Raw genomic sequence first — 23,676 nt, forward strand, 5'->3', positions numbered from 1 at the left:
TTGCCATATACACGTGGAAAAGGGCTCAAGCTTTATGCCTTTTGTTTTCTCAGAATCCAAATACATTTTGTTGTAGATCTTGGAGCCCCCGAAGCTTTGTAGAACTTTGAGTGGGATAAGGTCTCTAGTTAATATCTTACCACATAGCCAGACCAAATATTACTCTTAACTGTCCACATGCCTTTATACTGTATATGTGGGCTGATTGATGCCCAGGTCTCTCCTACTGTTTTTCTGCTTTGGGAACCTGCTGCTGGGTGAAAAGGCAGAGTGCTAACAGGAAGTTAAAAAGATACAAATGCTGTTTGTTTCAGGGAAGCCATTAGGGGGGTGTCCTATTAATCAGAAGATGACCTGAGTTTAGCTAGTGGCTCAGATAAACAGATCCACCCTGCTTGGACTGTTCCTGGGTGTGCATGCCTTACTGCTGAGCAAGCCATTGTAAACTTAGTGATTGGTCATCTGCTTTTTTCTTTGTGAGTTAGGGCTAAGGCCTATGTAAAGGATGAACTTAAGTTAGCTGGTTAGGGCTTAGTGTTGTTACTAGTGCTTATAACAGTTTTCTGGAGAACGGAATGTAATGATCACATTTTATTTATTTTTTGGTTACTTGACCCTTCAGTAAAACCTAATAGGAAAAAGATGTACAGTATACTAAAATACAATACCACATTCCTATCAAATGTAAAAAAAAAAAAACAAAACCAAAATTAGATTCAAAAAAATCTCTGGTAGCTATAGTGAAGTACGACTCCTGAACACCAACAAAATGTTGGAATGATACTTCATTCGTGAAAGATCAAGTCAGGCAGTCCTAGAAGTGGTCTTATTAACCACTTCTGGGCTGCAATATGTACATATAGGGTGGCCCGCAGAAGTGGTTAAACCAAGAGCACGGTCGATCGGCGGCATGTGCTGCCCCTGCCCCCCGCCGGCTTCCCCGGGCTCTGCTGTTCCCTATGCAGACCCGTGACCTGCACAGCGGGTCTCCCTGCAGCGATCGGAGAGAGATGAGTAGACTTCCTGCCGTTGATATCTTCTCCAATCACTGGACCCGGAAGTGAGGTGTGCTACATCACTTCCAGTGTCACCGTTTACATTCACTGGCTCTCAGAGCCAGGAGAAGAAGCTAGGGAAGCAGATATCTGCTTCCTGGTCTTCTTTGGGGTCCCTAGGTGACATTAGGGGAATGACAGACCTGTCACACCCTATCCGCTATTACATAGGGGCTTGTTGTTGATGTCAGAGGAGAATGGGCAGACTGGTTCGAGATGATAGAAAGGCAACAGTAACTCAAATAACCACTCGTTACAACCAAGGTATGCAGAATACCATGTCTGAACGCACAACACGTCGAACCTTTAAGCAGAAGGGCTACAGCAGCAGAAGACCACACCGGGTGCCACTCCTGTCCGCTAAGAACAGGAAACGGAGGCTACAATACGCACAGGCTCACCAAAATTGGACAATAGAAGATTGGAAAAATGTTGCCTGGTCTGCGGAGCCTCGATTTTAGCTGCAACATTCAGATGGTAGGGTCAGAATTTGGCATAAACAACATGAAAGCATTTGTCCATCCTGCCTCGTAACAACGGTTCAAGCTGGCGTCGGCGGTGGTGTAATGGTATGGGGGATATTTTCTTGGCACACTTTGGGCCCCTTAGTAACACTTGAGCATCGTTTAAAGGCCACGGCCTACCTAAATATTGTTGCTGACCATATCCATCCCTTTATGATTACAGTGTACCCATCTTCTGATGGCTACTTCCAGCAGGATAATGCACCATGTCACAAAGCTCACATCATCTCAAACTGGTTTCTTGAACATGAGAATGAGTTCACTGTACTCCAATGGCCTCACAGAAGAATTAAGGCAGTTCTGAAGGCAAAAGTCCATTCTGGTACCCGGTACCAGAAAGGTGTACCTGATAAGGTGGCTGGTGAGTGTATATCTGATATCTACATTACTTGGTGCATTTCATTGTTGTTGCTAGAGTAAAGGTGAGTTCATCGTATTCTAACCGCTCAGTGTCACTAATCGCTTCTAGTTAACATAAAAGTTAAAGGGAACAACTCCTTTGAAAATGCTAGTTGCTTGGTTGTCTCTGGCTTCAGCACGTTAAGTCTCCAGCTGAGAAGCATGTAGCAAGGAAGTCAGAACTCCTGATTCACTTACACGTAGAAGCAAAGGTCAGCAATGACTGGTTACATATTTCTCACATTACAAGTTTGACTTGATACTACGAAGCACTCAAAATAAAATATGCAATGTTAAAAAGGCGACTATCATTCAAGAAGAAATTAAATCTATGTTTACTATAGAGCTCATTGCCATCTATGTTTATTGAATCACACAAGTCAGAATGAAAGACTAACCTTTATGCCCTCAAAGTACAAATCTACAACCTTCTTGCAGTGAAAGATTATCAGAGCCCCCTACATAAAAGAGGATTTTTTAATATTTATTTAGCCACAACAGTTAAGAAATACAACGTAGGCTTGATACCAAATACAAGGTTGTTTTTTGTGCTTTTTTTAAAAGAGAAAAAACATAAATAAAACACATTTGTTTTTGTATGCTAACCATTATGATATTAAGCTAGAATGATCAAATCTTAAGCTTTAAATACAAAGAAGTTCTGTAAAACTTTGGAATGTAAAGTTTCACTGCATACTTGATCTATAACCACCAGTATCAGGTCTGATAACTGCAAAGATACAACAAACTTTATGCATGAGGAAAGGGAAATATTATTTCTCTCATCAATGGTGCAGGGAGATACCAACACACTAGCTAGGAGTTATCCCAGTTTGTTAACAGCAAATCCCTGAAAATTAACTAGACTATTCCACTAGATACCTCAAATATATCTGTTCCAAATAATACAAAAATAGAATTTTTTGTTTGATACTTTTCCTGCATTTGACAATTTTGTTTGCCAGCGTTGTGGCCCGTCCTGTGCTAATCTTTTCCTTGCACCGCTAAACATACAAGGACAACAGTTTACATTTCTTAAGGGTTTAAATAAATAATCCCAAATCCCTACTGGCCTCGTTAAAGTAGCCTCATACAAATTTTCACTTGTATGAGCTGAAATAAAAGTGTCTACGTTGCAATTTGAGCTCCTGCTGACTCGTTTAGCCTTAAGGAAGTATTGAAATTCACGTTGCTCATTATTCCAAACAGTTTAAAGCAGCCTATTGTGATAAATCATTGTGAGGGTTGTCAAATTAAAGAGACTTCAGAAACAAAAATAAACCCATTTCAAAAACACACTTTAAAAAAAAAAAAAAAAAAATATAAGAATACTCAAACTTTTAAGCAGAAGAGGTTTTTTGACAACACTGATGGCCGTTGACTCGAAATAGAGCTCTTGAAAATTGATAGCAGAAATAGAATTGAGAATAGACCAATTCAAATGGTAATTTTGAGAAACGCAAGCAGAAAACACACAATTACAAGTAAAATGGTTTCTGCATGTTATTCAGAGCTTGTTTTGATTTTATTCATTATAGAGAAGTAAAACCTGCAAATATTACCTATACAAGCGAAAAAGAGAAAATGAAAGAAAAGCATACAATAATGATGTGGTAAGCATAAACTGTTTTTTTGTATGTGTAAATCTTATACTTACACAATGGTTAGTTCAGTGTTCAGCCTACACTTACATAAAGCCAGATAACATACAGTATATATCACTTCTTTAAGATGACACACACACTTACTAGTGCAAAGACTGAAGTATGCTGCACAGCTGTTTTTACACAAGAAAGTTTTTGGAGGGCTAAACAAATTCACACTGGAGGCTACAGGTAAAGGTTCTCTTACCCAAAAAGATCCCTGATGCTGTAGAGACCTTTTTTTAAAATAACAAAGTATAACAATACAATGAATTAACATCGGTAAACATTACAGTTCAGAATGCACTGTAAAAAGGTAAACACTAGGAAGGGAATTTATCAAAACTGGATCAGACAAAATCTGGAGCAGCTGTGCATGGCAACTAATCAGCCTCTTTCTTTCATTGTCAAATCTTACTGAAACAAACTGGAGAGAGAAGCTGATTGGCTGCGATGCACAGCTGCTTCAGATTTTGTATTCTCCAGTTTTGATAAATTCCCCTCTACGTGTTTCAAATTTGACACATCATCACAACATTTAGCGTTGCCAATAAAATTAACATTAAAACATTTCTCAGTGATCAATCCCATACCAAATTAAGATATAAGGTGGAGCTGAAAGTATGTCTTCTGGGATCTTTAAAGTCCATTTCCACCTTTGCAGAGGTATTTAAAAAAAGTGTGCCAGCAATGTACACCGAATATACATAAAGCAGATATATGGAGTTGCTGTATATGAACACAAAAACTTATTTTTTTTTGTTAGCTTTCCTCTTCATGGCTCCTTTTGAAATGGCCCCGTGTGTGCTCTACAAGCACTCTGCTTGTAGAGCAGAGTGCTTGTAAAAAGTCACCCCCGCCACGGAGCTTTTAGCTATAATGTGCTAGTATGCACTAGGGATACACCGATACCGGTTTTTCGGTATCTAGTACTGATACTTTGCTTTCGGTACTCGTCGATACCGGTGGTTCCGCTGCCATGGAGCCAGCTTCCCGGGCAATCTGATTGCCCGAGAAGCTGGCTCCACGTTTTCTAACCTGCTTGATTGAGCTTGGCCGGGAAACGGGCTTCCCAACCAATTAGCATCGAGCAGGGGAACATGGAGCCAGCTTCCCATGCAATCAGGAAGATGGGCGGCGAGCAATGGCCCGCCTCCCAGCTTCCTGACTGGCCGGGAAGGCGGCTCGATGCTCATTGGCCAGGAATCCGGGAGGCGGGTCATTACTCGCACGGGATGCTGGCTCCATGTTCCCCTACGGCACTGATGGTCAGAGGAACTCTTCCTGACTGGAAGTTCCGGTATCGGGGAAGGTATCAGAGCATTTGGACGAGTACGAGTACTCGCCCAAATACTTGGTATCGGCACCGATACTAGTATTGGTGCATCCCTAGTATGCACAGCGTATTAGCACATTATGGCAGCCTTACCTGTAAAACTGATCCCCATTGATTGGCTTGGTCCTGTTCTGGATTCCGATTCTCCGGCTGCTTGAGTGAGCAGGCCATGATGATGCATGTGCATAGGAGTTACTTGATCTTGGAATGTTGGGTCTGTGTGCTGAGCTACACATATGTGGCTCAGTGTACAGAAAAAAAAAAATTGTTGACAGCTAGAATAATAATTCCATATAATCTCTTCTATTGTATAAATATCAATTAGCTTTTTGTTTTTTTCCAGGAAGCTTTACTTCTGCTCTAAGTAAACCAGTTAAGCACTATCAATTTCATTCTACTTATTTCTTCACTGAGGGGAAAAAAATAATGGATTCACTGGAGCTTTGCCTCATGTGCGAGTTTACTAAAGGAGGTGGAGAGTGAACACATGAATTCTATGGCTTTCATTAAACAGTTCCTTAAAAAAATTCTGTTCAGCAACAAGACTTGTTTTAGAATCCACATGAATATAAGAAACCAGAAAATGTTAATAAAATGGAAGGACTTATATGACATTAAAAGAAATACCTCAGTATTTATTTATGCTATTGGCTTTCGGTGGTAAATATGATTGAATCACATGGATCAGTGAGGCACTGTTGTCACCCTAGGGCAGAAAGTGTTTTACTGGCTGTATCACCAGGTGAAAATAAAGGAAGAAGCCTAAAAAACAGAATGTAGCCACCATATCTAGGGGCTGGTAAGGTGTGATATACCTAATGTTTGTCCTCGAGTTCAGATATGCTTTAGAGTGCTGAAATCTTCTAACATGAAGAGTTTCACACAGGTTCTGTATGCAGCTAGCACTTAATAGAAAGAGAAAAAAGAAGACGCTACACAGACACTGATGAAGTATATAGTCAAATGTACTTACTCTGGATGACTTTTGTCAATGCATGGCATGTATAGTAGCCTTGCACAATTCTGAACTTCCAGGGCATTTGACGACTCACTGGATGTATTTCCAGAAAAAAAATATGAATTATTTCTTCCAGATGACCTTGATTCTACCAAAACTGTGTCAACATTCAGTAGCCAGAGCTGAAAAAAAGGTTACAAATATTCCTTTATAAGACGATGAAAGGGATATAATCATGGTCTAGGCAAATTAACTGTTGCAGTGACAGAAAAGTCTGCTGGAAAATCTTAACTGCACTGTCCTCTTTTAATGTGTGTTAAAGGTAACGTTAAGTTAGCAAGCATGCAGAAAGAAAAGCTTGAAGCCATGTTCTGCATGCTTGTTCTCAGTCACTGACTCTATCTAGTTAGTGAAGCCAGACATGTTTAATTGTTTTGGCTTAATATAATTTGCAGACTGATATGTCAGTTTTTCTTGTTAAAATGTTAAATCTCAAAAACACATTGAAGGGAATTTATCAAAACTGGAGCAGTTGCCTAGGGCAACCAATCAGCTTCTCTTTTCAGTTTGTTCAGTTGAGATTTGAAAATGAAAGAGAGAAGCTAATTGGCTGCCGTGCACAGCTGCTCCAGATTTTGTCTCCTTCCGTTTTGATAAATTCCCCTCATTGTATATAGTATATGTGTTAACTTTGTCATTTTAACATTCAATTTAGGAATGCAACGAGTTTCCCAAATGAAAATCACATTCACGGTTAGAATTTCAACTACTGATTACCCCATTAACTATTAGAAAATCAAACAACATGTTCCAAAAACTATTTTTTTTCAAAGAAATTCTAACCGTTTATATACCTAGCTTTAGTCTAGCCCTAGGATCAAACATATCGGGAGGAATTTCAGGTTCAGTGACATTGCACATTATATTATCAAGAAGACAGTAAGCACTCTATAACCACCTTGGGCTTTTAGTAAAGCCATTGGGGCAGTATTCTTGGACATCTGGAGATCTATGATAAATGGTAAAAACATCTTCAGTTCACTATGAACAGAACACAATCTTACTATAATGTAATATACAAAGATATTACATTAAAAGGATCAGTGATCAGTTAACATTCAGCCCAAAAAAATATAATCCATGTATTAATTGCCTGGACTTCCCAGCATAGTGTTATCAGCTGATGTGTTGCACCCCATGCTCATTCCAACTCGAAAAACACTAATCTGAAGTTGGGGCTGGGCCACAGGCAATAATGGCCATTATGTCTGCTCCCCATCTTAAAGTGACACTAAACTCAGGAGTTAAATCTTAAAAATGCATTTAGGTACCTTAACTATTAACAAAAATGTAGCTTATTTGTGTATCACTTGGCTGCAGATCCTCAAATCATCTCTGAATCGGTGCTAATACTGTCCTTCCTTCTGGACGGTGGCTAATTTTGTTCCTCATGTTTCCGGAGTGTGTTGTAGAGTAGCTACCACTCACTCTCGTGATAAGCTCGCTCTCGTGATGGACTACAAACTCACATTTAGTACACTAATTTGTACTGAGACTGTAGTCTATTACAGAAGCGAGCTCAGAGCTGTGGCTACTTTACAAAACACACAGGGATCATAAGTAGCCACCCTCCAGAAGGAAGGACAGTATCAGGATGAATTCAGAGATGATTTGAAGATCTACAGCGAAGTGATACACAAACTAGGTACATTTTTGTTAATAGTTAAGGTCATTAAATGCATTTTTAAGATTTAACTATTTAATTTACGGTCACTTTATGCTCTGGTGCATGCACCAAACAGTAGCCAAACTTATCTCAAGTCCTACAGAGATGCAGGCTGTCTATTCTGTCTTCATCCCCATTGGGATTTGATTTTAGTAGTTGGTTCTATAAAATGATTTTTTTAAGCACTGCAAGCTGGTGAGGAGGAATCAGGTAAAAGACACAACACAATGTATTTACTTTATCACAAAGGTGCACTTATTCTTTAAAGTAAGTGATTTGTTTAAGCAAACTAAGAAATTGCAACCAAACTGTTCCTAAACTGCAAAAGCAAAATTAAGTCCCAAATTACTGTTCTTCTATTTCTGCTTACTTAAATGGGTGTTAAACATAATCTATCTTCCAAACACAAAAGAAAACTAATTATATCAACACTTTCAGTGTACTAAAATGCATTTACCTACAAACAATAAACAAATGTAAAACTACAGAAACATAATTTTCGCATTAAAGTTGGTAACCATAATACAGAAGAATGATAAAGCTATATAAAATGCAAGCAGGCAACAGACTAGGAGCAATATATTTTAAAATACAATTTAAAGAATTAGCATACAAATGCTGTGTTCCTCCTAAAGCGGCGGGTAAAGCAAAACAAAATTTGGACTATAAATTGATGTATTATCCGAGCACATTTTAATCACTTTATTTTCAATTGGTACGACATTAAATACAATCATTACATTGGTGGAATGCTAATATATCCTAAATCCTTATCCTGAAGAACTCCTGGAAAAAAAATATTTTTTGCCATTTGTTGTGTCCAGCTTAGTTGACTCGTATACTACATCCGGAGGGCTGCTGGTGATGCTAAAAAATGTAATCTGTATTTATGCAAAACTTACTGTGAGCTTTGATCATCCAGCTCAGCTCCTTTGACTTCCACCACTGATTACACTCCCCCTTGCTCCATTCAGAAAACATCCTGCATTCTATTCACAGAATACAAGACTTTCTCTGAATGGACAAGGGTAGAGGAGGAGCGGTTGAATGCCATGTACTCCCCTTGTCTATTTAGAGAAAGCCTTGTATTCTGTGAAAAGAATACAAAACATTTTCTCACTGGATAAGGTGGGAAGAAGGGGGAATGTAAACAGATATATCCTTCACTGTACAAGCAGCCAAAGTTAAAGTAGTTGAGCTAGAAGATCAAAGCTAAGAGTAAATCCAGCATGAATACAACAGTTTTTAACATCATCGGCAGCCCACTGTACGTAGTATACCAAGCATTGGTGGTAACTAAACAACAAATATTTTTTTTTCTTAATTTTTCCACACTTTACAGGGAATTAATAGAGCTTTATGTCTTAAGGGCCTCACATGTACTATTTCTGAGAAGTATTAGTTGACGACACTACTGGCATCATACATAATGATGGCGTCTCCTCAAACTAAACTACGTGTGATACGTCAGAGCCAGTCAGAAGTCTATGATGATACTTTGTGTCAGCAGATGAGCCATTTGAATAAGTGATATCCATATTTACAGAAAAGAAAAAGTATCAGTAAAGAATAAACATTACAGATGTAGGCAGAGTAATGTACAAGCTGAGTTCACACTTGTGTGTGGTAAAACCGCTGGGAAAACCTGACCTGTGGTTTTCAAAAGCACTGCTAACTCTCAAAACACTGCTTATTATGCCGAACAGAGAATGTAAATGACACCGGACCTAAGTTCTTCTGCCAAGCTAAGGTATTTTACAGCTCCCCAGCTTTGTGTTGTTTTCTAATGGGGTAACAGGGGGATAAGCAGGAGAGTTAACATTAACTTTCAATGTTAACTCTCAATGTTCACAATTTTTAGCTGCATGTTACCGCCAGTCTACAATACACTGTGAAGTGCTCTATTTAATCATCAAAGTTATACCAACTGTATATGTGTTCTTGTGGCCCAGGCTGTATATACTTCTTCCCAGGTTAGCATCAAGTCTTGCATCTAAGTTAATAGTCTATTGCCAGAGCCTAAGTGGCCAGTAGAGAAGGCTTTGTGTAAAGTCTGGGGCTGGAATGAATTGCCTCTTCAGGGCAGGTATTCTTAGGCACGACTGTTCAGATTCAGTTCATCTAATGTTTAGTCTCCTGCTAAAACTTAAAATAAAAACTTTTAAGAGTTATTATTGTATCTTTGACATTCAGAGAGATATATATCTAATTTCTATATCCTTAAATACTACAGCCAATGACAGTTGAAACATAAGAGCTATTTGAGATCTTTTTTTTCTTTCTTAACAGGTGTGTGATGTAGTCATGGCCACTATGACTGCCAAATATGCACAAGGGAAACATATCCACAACGCAATTACCTTGCAATACAGATGGGATTTTTAATCTCTCTGGGATGATAAATAGACTATAACATATGGCTGCTTCATGGTGCCATAGTACTGAGGAAATTGTAGAATTAAATAAAGCTACAGCATGAGTGAACAAACTAGTACACACTGAGAAAAATGATTATTCCAATGAATAGAAACATTATATGGATATTAATCAGGTAGACATTTTCAGTATACTGTATGCAAGCGGAAATGGAAGCTGTAATCCAATAGTAGGTAATATAAATTATCATTGATATTATTTTGTGAATTATTAATGGTGAACAATGAAAACACTACCTCAGCTGCCTTGCCACTGAAGCTCACACATCAATAACTTTAATATCAGAATGCTAGCTCAAATTCTAAAATCTCTAACATCAGAAACATCAGCATTCCTTTCATACAGTTGCTTTATTAAAATCTGAATGCACTCCAAGACATTTGACAGCAGTTGGTATAAAAACCAGAAAGTCTCTTTTTTGATAAATGTTCATGTTGATGTATACTTCTTTGTACAGTATATCTCTTGCATTTTACACTTCTACAATAAAATTAGGACTAACGGGCAATTTGTAGATGATGTCCTATGTAGCAATCCAATTTGTTAACATATACTGACAGGCCAAAAACTATCTGTAGCAGTGGGTTGCACCCCACACATTGCCCTTTGGTCTACATACAAGCCTGACAAAACTGCATGTATTAATAAAAAATACCTTACGTGGTCTCTTTCCCTCCAGAAGCTATAACTGTCATTTCTTCTTTCAGTATTTTTTTAACTAAAGTATAAGGGCCCAGATTTACGTTGTGGTAAAGCATGCATCACAGTGGGTTCCTGCAACACAGCTGCTATACGAGTGTTGCTGATAACACACCGCATATATAGTGTCATTAGCATATGCTACAATGCACTTTGTATTGAATGTCAACACGTCATAAAGCACATCAACATTTGCAACATGTGCTTTAATGTGTTTCCATTGATTTAAAAATTCCACCTTTTAAATGCACACTTCCTCATTGAAGATAACAATGCGCATTCATTAATTTTTTGCATTGGAGCCAGTAAAGCATTGCAACCGTGATCAGTCACCGGGATCATGGGTGCCATGCTCTGGCTCCTTGGTATGGACACAGAGTATGGGGGTCCCTGAGAATATTCCTATCCACAGGTCCCCTATAAATACATCACTGTTGCCTGCTCCCAGCTCAGACACAACATGTCACTGCCAAAATCACATTCCCTACGCCTCGCTCTGCAGTACAGTCATTCTCACGAAGCCACTTATTGATATCAACCTTTCTGGATGTCTACTTCCCAATGAGGAGAAGAATAATCTGAGAGCTTATTCAATACAGCAGTGCAAAGCACAGATTACGTGTAAAGTGCAGTAACCAAGATAGCACTTTTTAGCTCATCTGACCCCTAAAAAATGAGATCCAGTTGTTTGCTTTACATTACTGTTCAATGGACATCTCTATTGCTCTTGCACTCCTTTTGACCATGAAAGTTTCAATAACTTGATCTGCAAGAAATACTGCTCTTCCTGATCATTCACTTGGTTGCCAAGGCAATATCACTGCCCGTTACTGCAGCAAGCTGTAGGAACTGAACCAAATCCTGAATAGATGATGTGCTGTCACAATAGTTGTATAAAATGACTCAATTCATAGTCATAGTTGGCATTCATGTTGGTGTTGAATGAGAATTCATATAGTTTATTTTCCTTATGCCATTTGCTCATTGGTATACTATAGCTAATTGTTATACTGACCTCTTGTGGTCGTTTTGGATTATTGCACCATGCTTTTCTGTGTTCCCTCCCATCTATGATGTATTTTTCCTTTCTTCATGAGAACAGTCGTTTTCTAGTGTCATGGCTGACAGCAGTGGCGTCACAAGAGGGGTGCGGCCTGCACCCGGTTGACACCATTGGAGGGGTGACACCAAAATGACTCACAGTCATTTTGGTGTCACCCCCCCTCTGAAAAAAAAAGACAGTATCAGGAGAGAGGCATACCTTATCCCGCCGGGCGACTGTCCCCTCCTCTCTCTGCCAGCATCCATCACCAAGATGGCCGCCGGCAGGTATCAGATTACTGCCGCGCGTGTGCACTGACGTCACGGTTACCGCTCCGGGTGTCCCCCAGCCTCGGGACACCCCTCGCTGACAGTAACATGACCACATGTTAATCTGCATTGCATGCTTGGAAACATTACTATGGTAGACCTTCAAATACCATCTATTCATTCATCTGCTGTATCCTGTTGTCTACTGTAACCCTGCTGCAGTCAAATAAAGCACTTTGTGGATGAAAAGGTATTTGGGGAGTTTAGCTATCTGATAAGGATTGTCCGCAGTGATTATATCTGCTTATAGAGGCCAGACATAGAGGTCTCAGCAAGGGATAAATTGCTAATAAAACAATCGGAGTCAGAATAGATGATCAAAGATTAATAATGGAAAAGGTAATACCTGGATAATGTGTATATGTGATGGTGTTAAGGGACCCTTGTTTTCTACATGTTCCAGTTCCCTACTGTGGATATTTCTATCAGGCATTTGAAGCTACACAGCCAAAATCCACAAAGCTGGTAATTGGTAAAAGGTGGGAAAGGGTGTTTCCTTCATTGTGTTTAAAGCCGAACTCGAGGGGAAAAAAGTGACCAATGCAGTGGGGCTCCTCCCGCTTCGCAAGTGTTAAATGCTTAATCTGTCTAGAGGGAACATGTGAAGATGCCGTGGACATGCCCACAACCTAGAGCATCAGAGAGTGTTGGCTGCCGGAAAAGCGAGGGATAGGATGAGTATAGTTACTTTTTCTGTCCCCCTAGATGAAACAAGCATGTAATCATTGCAGTGCTGGAGGAAGCCCCACTGCAAGGATAATTTTTACCCCGTTGTCCAGCTTAGGATAGAATATGGAAGGGCTGGTAATTCTTTTTTTCTATTGCTGTCTGTCTAAGCAAAAGGATTCAGAATGATAGACAACTGTGTGCATATAATTATTAATTTGGAAATTCTGTACAAAATAAACAATACTTTAAAATTACCACATCTTTGCTGTGTAAAGCAACACTCGAAATTGCACATGTTGGAATCGTAATGGGTGACTGTGTGAAAGATCATTGTTGTCTTACCAGCAGGAAAAGTTTGCCATCTTGTCCTTGAACACAAAACCTGAATGTGCTTCTGGAGGACGAGAAGTTCAGGAGAATCTGGACAATCATATTCTCCACAAACTGGTTCCTGTTGAAAATAAAGATCAGTCTTCACAGCATGTGTCCATGTTAACTATCATTGAAAAGCCAGGCAGCTAATGGTTACTGGTCATTAGGACAAAACAGAACCTTCACATTATCCATTTTCCTTTATGTGCTGTCAGCACCCTACTGAATAGAACAGAAGTCTCTCCAGTCAGAGATAGTTACCAGATAATGAAGCGGACCATGTCCTATATCATTTTCAATTTCTAAAACACTGGGAATTCTTATGTCCGGAATACATTATTTCAGTGTCAGAAAACACTGAAAGTTACTACTGTTTTACAGCAAAAATGTTCCTGATTGAGGGGAATGCTTGTTATCTCATTATTTATATAAATAAAAATAGAACACAACATTTTCTTGGTGTTAAAAAAACAAATAAATCACACCACTGTAAATTGTGCATTAGATTAAGATGTGATAAAGTATATGGCTGTATAAAATGTTTATAAAGCTATAATGTAAGAGATGGAGATTGGTATAAACAAGAAGATAATATTGGAAAAAAGCAATCACACCCAAAAACATAATTACCTTATTTTTTTTTTAACTACATGTGATGGTTTAGGTTGCAGAATTCTCTTGCAAAATTCAATTAAAATCAGACTAGAGCTTAAAATATTTTACAACCTATACCTATGGTTTATAAAATTACCTTAGTTGGGTCATTTGCAAAGATCCTTCTAAACTTCTCAAATGGTGTCACAGACCATAGTACATTTAAGTTTGTTAACTCCCATAACCCAAACTCCAGCTATAACATAAGTAGCTTTAAACAAAAGGGGGGAAAAAGGGAAAGGAATACGTGCTTTGCTTAGAAAAAAAAAAGTAATTTATGAAAAAAAAAAAAAGTCTATTTAATTTTAGGAAAAAACAAGTGACATATTCACTGGATTAACCACTGAAAAAAAACTAATTCAAAAGGAGAAACGCTGTAATCCTCACTCTATAGCATGTTTTGTATTAGTATCCAGTGAGTGGCTGAAGTTAAACCAACAGAATGTTTAAATGTACTAGTACACTGGAACATCATTATTTATGATGTCAATTTTAATTGGTATAATTATAGTACTGTCAACCCTCTATTATTCCATACCCAGACTGCACTCTTATATCTAATTACACATAATCACAAATGTTTGCTGTGATAATGAAGTATTACATTTTATAAAATGTAAGGCCTTCTTGCCTTAAAGGAGAACTATGGGGTTAAGTCTTTTCCCCATAGTTCTCCTTAGGGTAACGGGAGGACACAAGCTAGCGTCCTCCCGTCACCCTAGGCCCAGTATACCGCGAGCTGTAGCTCGCGGTATACTGAGACGCCGCAGCTGAAGCGGATCCCGACAATTGTGCCGAGATCCGCCCAGCTGCGTGACTGACAGCTGGCTCTATCTAGAGGCAGAGCCAGCTGTACCCGTCCCCTCCCCCGTCCGATCCACCAGTCAGCGCTGGCGGATCGGAGCGGGGAATCCAGCCCCTCCCCTGTCACGGCAGAGAGCCGTGACAGGATCAAGAGGTGAGCGAACGCCGGTATGTGTTCGCTCACCTCCCGATCTACTGAGCCGACCTGTGACAGTCTTATTGTCACAGGTCGGCTAGAACTATGAGGCGAGTGAAAAGCACTCACCTCATAGTTCTCCTTTAATACCTTTTGGGGAAAAAAACACAGAATTATGAATTACTGAGTTATGTTAAAGCATGACATTTACCTTGAAATCATGGTATATGCATGACATGATGGTCGAATCATTACTTCAGTGATATAGTACCTGATAGTGTCTAAAATGCAAAAATAAAAAAATAATGAAATTAAAAATATGAATGTATTAACAATAAAATACTAAAATGAGAAAGATGAAATGGAAAGTATGTAGAAACAAGGTGGCACTGAAAGTTATTTAACTGTTATTTTTTACCCACTAGAAGGACCAGCAGATTCAAAACAAGTGATGAATATGGTTTTATGTTCTGATCTTCAATGATATTGCAATATGACAACTTCTACAGTAAACTGAATAGTATTGCATCAACAAAAAAAAGTTTTTTGTTTTTTTTTAAAGCTCATTGTAAAATAATTTTCTCTGCGTTCATTGGAGGACATAGCTCTGCTTTTAGACCTGGGCAGTGAGACTACTAAATAAGAGATTCCTGTGCTCAAATGTCATGAGGTTGTTGCCATGGTCTCCTCCTCAGTTCCCATAAGTGTAGTAGCAACAGATAAAAAGACATGGATGGCATCCATCGCGTCCACACTGTTCACCACTCAAGAATGGAGAAGCTCTACACACCAAACACCGGGGAGGAGAAGGTAGAAAATGGAGGGAGACCCTCCACTTACCATACTACTGCCCAGGCCAGGATCACAAGGGTTTGCAGGGAGGAGGAGAAGGATACCACCCACCACAGCCAGGGCTCTGCTCATTTGAGGGGAACACTGAAACATAACAGGACACAGCTGACCAGTCACATGTGTTTCCAGGAGTGAAACCCCTGGAACCCACACAGAACAAGGAACTGCATGCGTTTGATAGCTAAAACTAGGAATACTGCCAGGAGCTGTGTCCATCAATGAACAAAAGAAAGCTCCATCTGGTGATAAACTCTGGTATGGCTACATCACCCTTGAACAGTCTATTAAACAATGCAAATAAGTTGTTCTAAAAAGATGATGGTACATGCATACCAGTCGCAGTTGCTGTAAAACCTTTACTGAAACTCAGCAAAGTAAATTCAGAACTCTTGGACTTCCCCTCTAACCTGTTTCACAGTGTGTAGCGCCTAATCAGAAAAGCAGTTACTCATAAATGGGTGATTGGATGCATCTAGGGAAGGTATCATTGAAGCTGAGGCATTTGTAAACTGGAAATCCATGTTAATACATTTTCTATATTTACAAAAGCATTTCAATTAACCGACATTGCATCCAGTACATATTCAAAAATGTAAAGCCCTCGCTGGCAAATACAGAAGAGTTTGTATAATGCAGAAAGACCACAAGGAATAAATCCACTGATTTAGTGAAAATATAATCTGGGTCAGCAATGCCCTTGACAATGAGAGCGAGTACCTAATCGCTTCATTCAAAATTCAATGTACTGATCAATCATTCCAGCGGCACTCTCTTGGGTTTAATTTAGAAATAATGAGCCGTTTAGAAAAGTTATACAATGTAAAGGAAAGAGTGCTTTTTTTTTTTACTAAGGTAAAAAAAAAATAAAAGAAGCATAACTTGGTGCCACAGCAGTTTCAAAACTTAGCTTATCTTTGTCTTACAATACAGCATGTTATGTCAGAGACTGCTGAGTGCCGCCACAAAACAAAGCAAAATGTGTCTTCAGTATCTTTTATTGTCAGGCTGGTATTAGGATTGTTACCGTTTTACATACCTGATGACACCGTCTCTCCCAGTATTGCCTTGCAACGCTTGCAAATGACTTTGGTATTTTCCTTTGATTTCTGTAAGGCAGAAAAATGTCACTTAAATGTCACATTACACCTTTAGTAAAAGAATGCTTAATTTTTATATACCATCTCTGGAGGGCAGCCTGAACTTTATTTTGCTTCTCCTTTAATGCTGACATTCAGTGACATTTTTCTTTTTGAGAGCGTACATACCAAAGCTTGCCATATTATACTTACCTATGAAGTGTTAGTGTCAGAATGTGGTTTTAACATACTGTCAAACTAGCTAAGGCCAATACTATCGTAATCCTAAACCAGTAAGGAGTCGTTGTGATGACACTGTACTTACCAGTCATGTTATTGTTTAATCAGTAATCATTTGAGGACCTTAGACATAGGAGACACGCTTAAATTTTTTTTTTAAAAAAGTGTCCTACTTCCAGCTCATATCCCTCTGGCACCACTCTCCAGCATCTATTGCCAGCAAATGTCAAAATGATGGCCTGGAATTGCTATATATTACATAGCAGGAGTCGCTGCTAAAATGCAGTTGCTCCTCTGAAATATGACACTTGCAGTAAGTATGCAAGGGTCATTGAGAAAATATACAATGCAACAATATCTTGCTTCTGTGCAGTTACTATTTCATTCATTATGTAGAACCAAGGTGTGACCGGTAATCTGTGTATGACATCAGTTAAAGAAACCGTACAAGTCAAACATATTAACTTAGTTAACCTTAAAGTGACATTAAAGTCAAAAATCTTTTTCCTTCGCCCTAATGTTAATTAAAGCACTTACCTTAAATGATGTCTCTTAATCCGATCTTCTTCTTTCCTGTCCTTTTCATCCGTCCCTCCAGCGCTGCGGCGGGTCTCCGATCCAGCGCTGACTCCTCTGAGCTTGCTGGCACTTCCTGTCCCACGGTGTCTGCATGCGGGTGCACGCGTCTAGACTTACCTTGTGTCTCTCCTCGCAACCCGGCCAAAAATGTGAACTGCGCATGCGCCTGCCCCAAGAAGCATTGCGGCCACCCTAGAATTTTCCCATTTTATTTGCCAGGTGTAAAGGCTAGGTTTCCCATCACTGGTGTCATCAGAGAAATGTTTCAAGATGTTCCAAGTAATTGCTGTGATGTCTAAATTGTTGGTGTATACGATAGAGTTCTAGATTCTCAGTGGGTCCTCTGTCTAGAATGGAATTTAATGTGGCTGCCACTGTGGTTTTCAGTTCCTGGACGGTTGTAGCCTCCGGGATACCCTGAAGTCTAATGTCACAGTGGCTACGATTTTCACTGTCTTCCATCTTGAGCGCAATAATTCTGTGCTGCTGTGTTACCTGAGCCTTTAAGGGCTGTTATAAATTGTGGAGATCAGTGGTGTGCTCAAGGGGCACCATCTTAGTTTCAGTTTGGGACACCTGTTGGAATAGTTAATCAACTTCCTTTCTGAGCTTCCCCTCGACTATGGTAGTCCATGAATCAAAGTAGGACTCTGTTGCAAAAGGTCTCAGATATCCTGTTCTTTTAATATGTTGGGTTTTATATAGGGTCATGATACTTCTGAGCCGTCTGATCCAGACGAAGAATCTGGAGCCTGTAAGTCAGGTGAGCAGACTGGGGAGTCGGGAGGTTTTTCAGCAATGTCAAGCAAATGAGGAGCCTGTGAGGGATTAGTAGCTTCCGAGGGGTGTTTAAGGTCGGACTGTATTTTGCCAACAGACTTCTTCAGTGCAAAGGTTAGTGGCAAAAGTTAAGTCTTTTGTGCCAGGCACTGTAGGCAACTGAAGCCCAGGAGCCATCCAAGGATTACTGTGCTGTGTTGTGGAGTGCATTAGCAGGGAAGCCCAGCCGGTCAGTGCGTGCCAGTGAGAACAAATGCGCATGCATGCGCAATGCATGCACAGTGAGCTTGGTAAAACCGAAAGATGCAATTGTGGCCCCAGTAGGAGCAGGAGGAGTTACACTAGGACTGTCCTTGCAGTTTTTTTGCAACTGTAAAATCACTTCAAGGTGGCATTCTGCACTGTACGATTAAGAAAGTGAGATTTCTGTATTACAGGGAAGATTTAGAAATATTACGGTAATTATGCTTAAAGAGTACTCTGATAAATGCACCTTCTCTCAGGAATTCCTCTTAAAGAAAAGCAGTACACGTTCTGGTATTGAGGGTGCCTAGGCACACTTGTGCCTACCACCTCATAACAGTATGTCTGTAGTGTGTCACTGTTACCTCTGACTACAATGTTATAGGATTGGGAGTGTAATTTGGTGATGCTACTACTCGGCTGATTACTGTTCTCTATGCTAGGGGCCCTGAGGAAGCAAAGCCCTGCCTCTACCAAGATGGCCTTCTCCACACAGGGAAACCGTGCAGAACAAGGTATAGTATGCAACAGTGCATGATCAGCTGCAGGGACACCACAGACAATATTGGCAAAAAGTCACATGACCTCCGTTAGCCCTTTTCTGGGTACAGCTACTAGAGGTTAGTTTCTATTTAATGTCCATTTTGCTGTATCCTTTTTTCTAATTGTGGCCACCAGCGACCATTTCAGCTCTTGTACCTGTATACCGTTTATGTACCAGAGCAAGTTTTACATTTGCACCATGGTTTAGTTTATTTGGAGATAATTGTATCATTACATAAAAAAACTAATTGATAGACATTTTCTTTTGGGGGGGAGCTAATGTTTACAATTGAGATTTCACTAAGAAGACTGCTTTTTGTGCATAACTAGCTTTCTCGGTTACAAGCCACTTCCCCTTTTTTTTATGAGAAGCACCTCTCAATTTAAAGCTGAACTTCAGGAAAAGTGCAAGCGCAATTACAAGCATTATACAGTTCCACAATGCAAAATCACATAATTGTAATAATAAATACACTATTATGATTTCACTGCTTTAATTTTATTGGGAATTTCTACACTACCACGCTTAATACATATTTTATTCTGTCATCTGTACTTCTCTGTGCTGTCCTTTAAGCTTTAAAATATTAATATTGTATTTTAGTTTTTTGATTATTAGAGCAATGTGTTTTATAACGATATACTACTATGTATTTAGTTTGCTGGGTCAGTTTTTTGCTTACTTACTCGAACATGCACAAGATGGATCTTCTGTCCATTCTCATAAGTCCTTGTACTGTATACAAAGTATGATTAATTATCTCCTAAGAACTGCACAAATACGTTAGCATGTAAGCAAAATATCAGGGACATAATCTGTGCAACATTATAAGAAGAGCAGTAGTAGGGCAGATTTGTAGATATTAGATATAGTAAGTATTCTTTATTATATTTAATGTTTGTTGTAAACACCTCTGAAAATGTGTGTTCAGCATGCAACTAACATAAAAGTAGACTTCCAGATATTAGAATTAAAAAAAAAAAACTCAATTCCCTTGGGAGCCACTGGACAAATTTTCTTCTTCCACAGTTGCCAAATTTCAGACTTCAAAATAAAATGTAACTATGTACAGTCGTGTTAATGTCTGAGTGTGTTTATAATGTCAGTTTATGGGGGTTTTTTATATGCAATATCAGTATTTTTTTTGTGATGGTTTGTGTGTTGTATATTGTCAGAATTTCTGTGAGTGATGTCGGTATGTGTGTCATATCAGTATGTATACATGTGTATATGTGTGCAGTATCAGTATGTATACATATGTGCAGTATCAGTATGTGTGTATCAGTGTGTGTGTGTGTGTGTGTGTTTTTCTCACAGGATTTAATTTTAATCATAGGAGGACCAACAGATTCATATTCATTCACATATAGAAATATACACACAGTAATATACACACCCACATAAATACACAAACCCACCCACACACACACAAAAAATATGCACACACAGTAGGAGGAGGCACATTCCCTGCTGATCCAGTGGTTAAATTACTAAGGTCTGCACCTTTGGCTTGTGAAGACCTTACTAATGCATCCTTTTGGCCAGTGCTCAGTGAAGGCTATCAGAGTGCCGGCTGAAAGGAACTGAGTGCCGGCACTGCAGAAACAGCTATGGGGTCTGCATCTCTGTTCGAGAGCTACTCCGGCAAGTCAGGTACATGGTCAGTGACTGCGTGCCAGACTTGTCAGCTGGCTGCGGGCCACATGGTACCGGTTAGCAGGACTCAATTGGCCCACGGGCCGGCACTTTGAGACACCTGGTCTACAGTATATCTTAGTGTTTCTCTGTTAGGCTGCATCAAACTTTCTGTTCTTTGAATAGCAGTTTTCTAAAAACAAATGTTAAAATTCTTATTAAATTAAGACTGTCTATGCACACCGAGGAAAAATGACCCCTTGTCCATTTTAGACAAAAACATCTGTCTGAAGTGAACAAGCGAAGGAAGAATGAGGCAACAATTGGAGAGTGTTCTGCAGATGGACATCCTCTTTGATCCAGCCTATCAATAAAGGTATTGAGGGTCACAAGGTACTGTGAAATTATGTTTGCTTGTATGGTATATATGTGTCTAGGAGAAGAAACTAGATTTATACTTTAATATAACCAATTTTCCAACTGAAAGCCAAAAGGTCATTGTAAACAATCCAAGAACTGCTTTATCACTTTCCAGTTAAAGAGTTGAACAGAATGGTAGCAGCATAGTCAACTAGAAACTGACTCCTGCAGAAAGATATGATCTTATGAAATGCAATATTGTCAGAAAAAAAAATGAATAACCCGCTTCAAATTACTCACAAACCACAATTTGATAACAGCTCTTGTAAACACTAGCTGAGAAAGATTAAAAGCCCCCTTCAGTCTGAAATAAACCTAATTTGAGATAATAAAGTTATACTGGGCAATATAAATGTACCAATTAGTTGATGTCATTAACACTAATAACTTACTGAGACATTAGCATCAACTGGATGAGGAACATCTGACATCTCATTAGTCTCCCCAGGGGGGTCTGAGATTTTTGCTTTATTCACCAAAAGAAATGTGTCTCCCAGAAAGCAGTCGTTAACCTTGGGCAAGCAACGACGATTGGCAAAGGGATCAGGGTGGCAGCACCATTCTTCAACCAAAGAGCTCCAGTTTTCAGTAGGCAAAGGAAGTACTCTGAGGAACTGCCTGGAACAGAATCAGAGAAATGCAGTCAACATTTCATTACATAAAATGAAACCATTATGAAGCCACACAATACAACAGTATACTAGGTATATGGATTATGTTAAAGTAAATATTTTACATTAAGTTTATATATATAAAAAAAAACAAATCATACAGTAGATTTTCACCAGATTTTTCTGTTAAATTTCAATACATCTTAATGTTTTAGACCTTTTATTTAAATAAGCATATCATTTGATAGAGAACTCCTTTTTATTTATTTCCCATAAATACAGTTGTGTAAAAAAGTAAGGACACCACATGGAAAATTGACTTTTTCAACATACTTGAAAAGACCAACATTATATCAGCTTTCAGACTGTGTCCATAGATGATATACTTGAACCAATGACTCATAAAACTAACATGGTGCATTCTTTGTCATAACCTAAAATGACAAAATGCAGAATTGATGCATGGCAAAAGTAGGTACACCCCTACATTTACTGCAACTTCAAATCCAATAAATTAAAAACATGGGTTCCTGTTTCATCTAAACCTTGAGTATCTAGAGTTTGGTGTTCTTTGTTACTGACATGTGGTGTCATCATGCCAAGATTTCTGAGCACTCATTCACACCTGAACAACATCAAATATGCGTATTTATAGCACGTTTTACAAGCATAAATAAAGCTGCGCATTTTTGTGAGCAGGTTGTTACACATTGATGTGGATAGGCAAATGCATGTAAAACGAGCAGAAAAATGCACAAAAACACAGCGAATGCACGTTTTTGAGCACTTCCATTGAAGTCTACAGGGACAAGAAGCGCAGAATCTGCCAAGAAGAAGCTCATGTACTTTTTTCCAGCAACGAGCGTTTTGAACAAGTGACAAAACGCTCAGATGTGAACATGGTCATAGAAATTAATGGGAAATATTTTTGGGCAGAAAAAGCACTAACACTTGTGTCAGCCTTATTTCTGAGGACTAAGGCTCTTATTTATGATAAACATTGCTTTAGCAAACTAAATAGCATCCAGTGAGAGTTTTAAGATACCGTATTTGCCGGCGTATAAGACGGGGTTTGATACCAAAAAAAAAATCGCCCGAAAATCGGGGGTCGTCTTATACGCCGGGTATACTTCGGTATACTGTATGTAGCTTCGGCTACATACAGTATACCGCGCTGAGCCAATCATGGCAGGCTTTGTATTCTTTTATACAAAGCCTGTATTTACTGAATACAAAGCCTGCCGTGATTGGCTAACCATGGAGGTTAGTGGGTGCATTTAAACATTGTTTTGGGCTATACTCGTCTTATACGACGAGTATAGCCCAAAACCTACTGTATATTTTTACACAAAAAGTGGGGGGGTCGTCTTATACGCCGGCAAATACGGTACTTGAAATAAAATATGGTACTGCTTGGTTTTTCAAATTCCGCTTAGACAGTACTTACGGTTTCATACTCATAATTTAGTTAATTCATAAAAATATTATGCATGCTTTTCATGTGTACTTGATATTTCTATAATCCACATTATCTATATTAAGATATGTCTCCAAAAGGAGTCAGATTTACAGACTTCATATTTGTACGCACAGTTGTACTACCCCACCCCATTTTGTAATAAAAATAAAAAAAGTGGGGTGGGCTTCAGCTGGTCTATTGTCCATTTCATTCTTTTGAAAGAAGTGTGTGCGTGTGTATATATTATTATTATATGCATACATTAAATAGTTATATTTATCTTTTTTTTTTTTTAGAAGCTAAAAAAAATCAAGAAGTTAAAGATTTATCTTCCTAGAAGTAAATGTATTTAGCTTTCTGCAGATTTGTCTCCTCAAACAGGTAAACAATGTTCACTGACAAATGCTTTCAAGCTGTAACTGACATAGTTAGTCTCTGAGCATTGTTTCGGCTTT

At 38.9% G+C, this 23,676-nt stretch overlaps 1 protein-coding gene across 1 annotated transcript in view; it reads right to left on the reverse strand.

The window, feature by feature from the left end:
* UBE3D (ubiquitin protein ligase E3D) overlaps positions 1 to 23,676 on the reverse strand; it is a 127,865-nt gene that overhangs the window by 62,892 nt on the left and 41,297 nt on the right. The window contains exons 4-8 of the mRNA XM_018560866.1: positions 21,544 to 21,769; positions 16,671 to 16,740; positions 14,994 to 15,063; positions 13,159 to 13,267; positions 5,931 to 6,097 (exon numbers count right to left, since the gene is read on the reverse strand). Of these exons, the coding sequence (XP_018416368.1) occupies positions 5,931 to 6,097; positions 13,159 to 13,267; positions 14,994 to 15,063; positions 16,671 to 16,740; positions 21,544 to 21,769 (642 nt within the window). The remainder of the gene's footprint in view (positions 1 to 5,930; positions 6,098 to 13,158; positions 13,268 to 14,993; positions 15,064 to 16,670; positions 16,741 to 21,543; positions 21,770 to 23,676) is intronic.

Source organism: Nanorana parkeri, unplaced genomic scaffold (assembly GCF_000935625.1).
Source record: "Nanorana parkeri isolate BGI_ZX_2015 unplaced genomic scaffold, ASM93562v1 scaffold483, whole genome shotgun sequence".
Lineage (NCBI taxonomy): Eukaryota > Metazoa > Chordata > Amphibia > Anura > Dicroglossidae > Nanorana > Nanorana parkeri.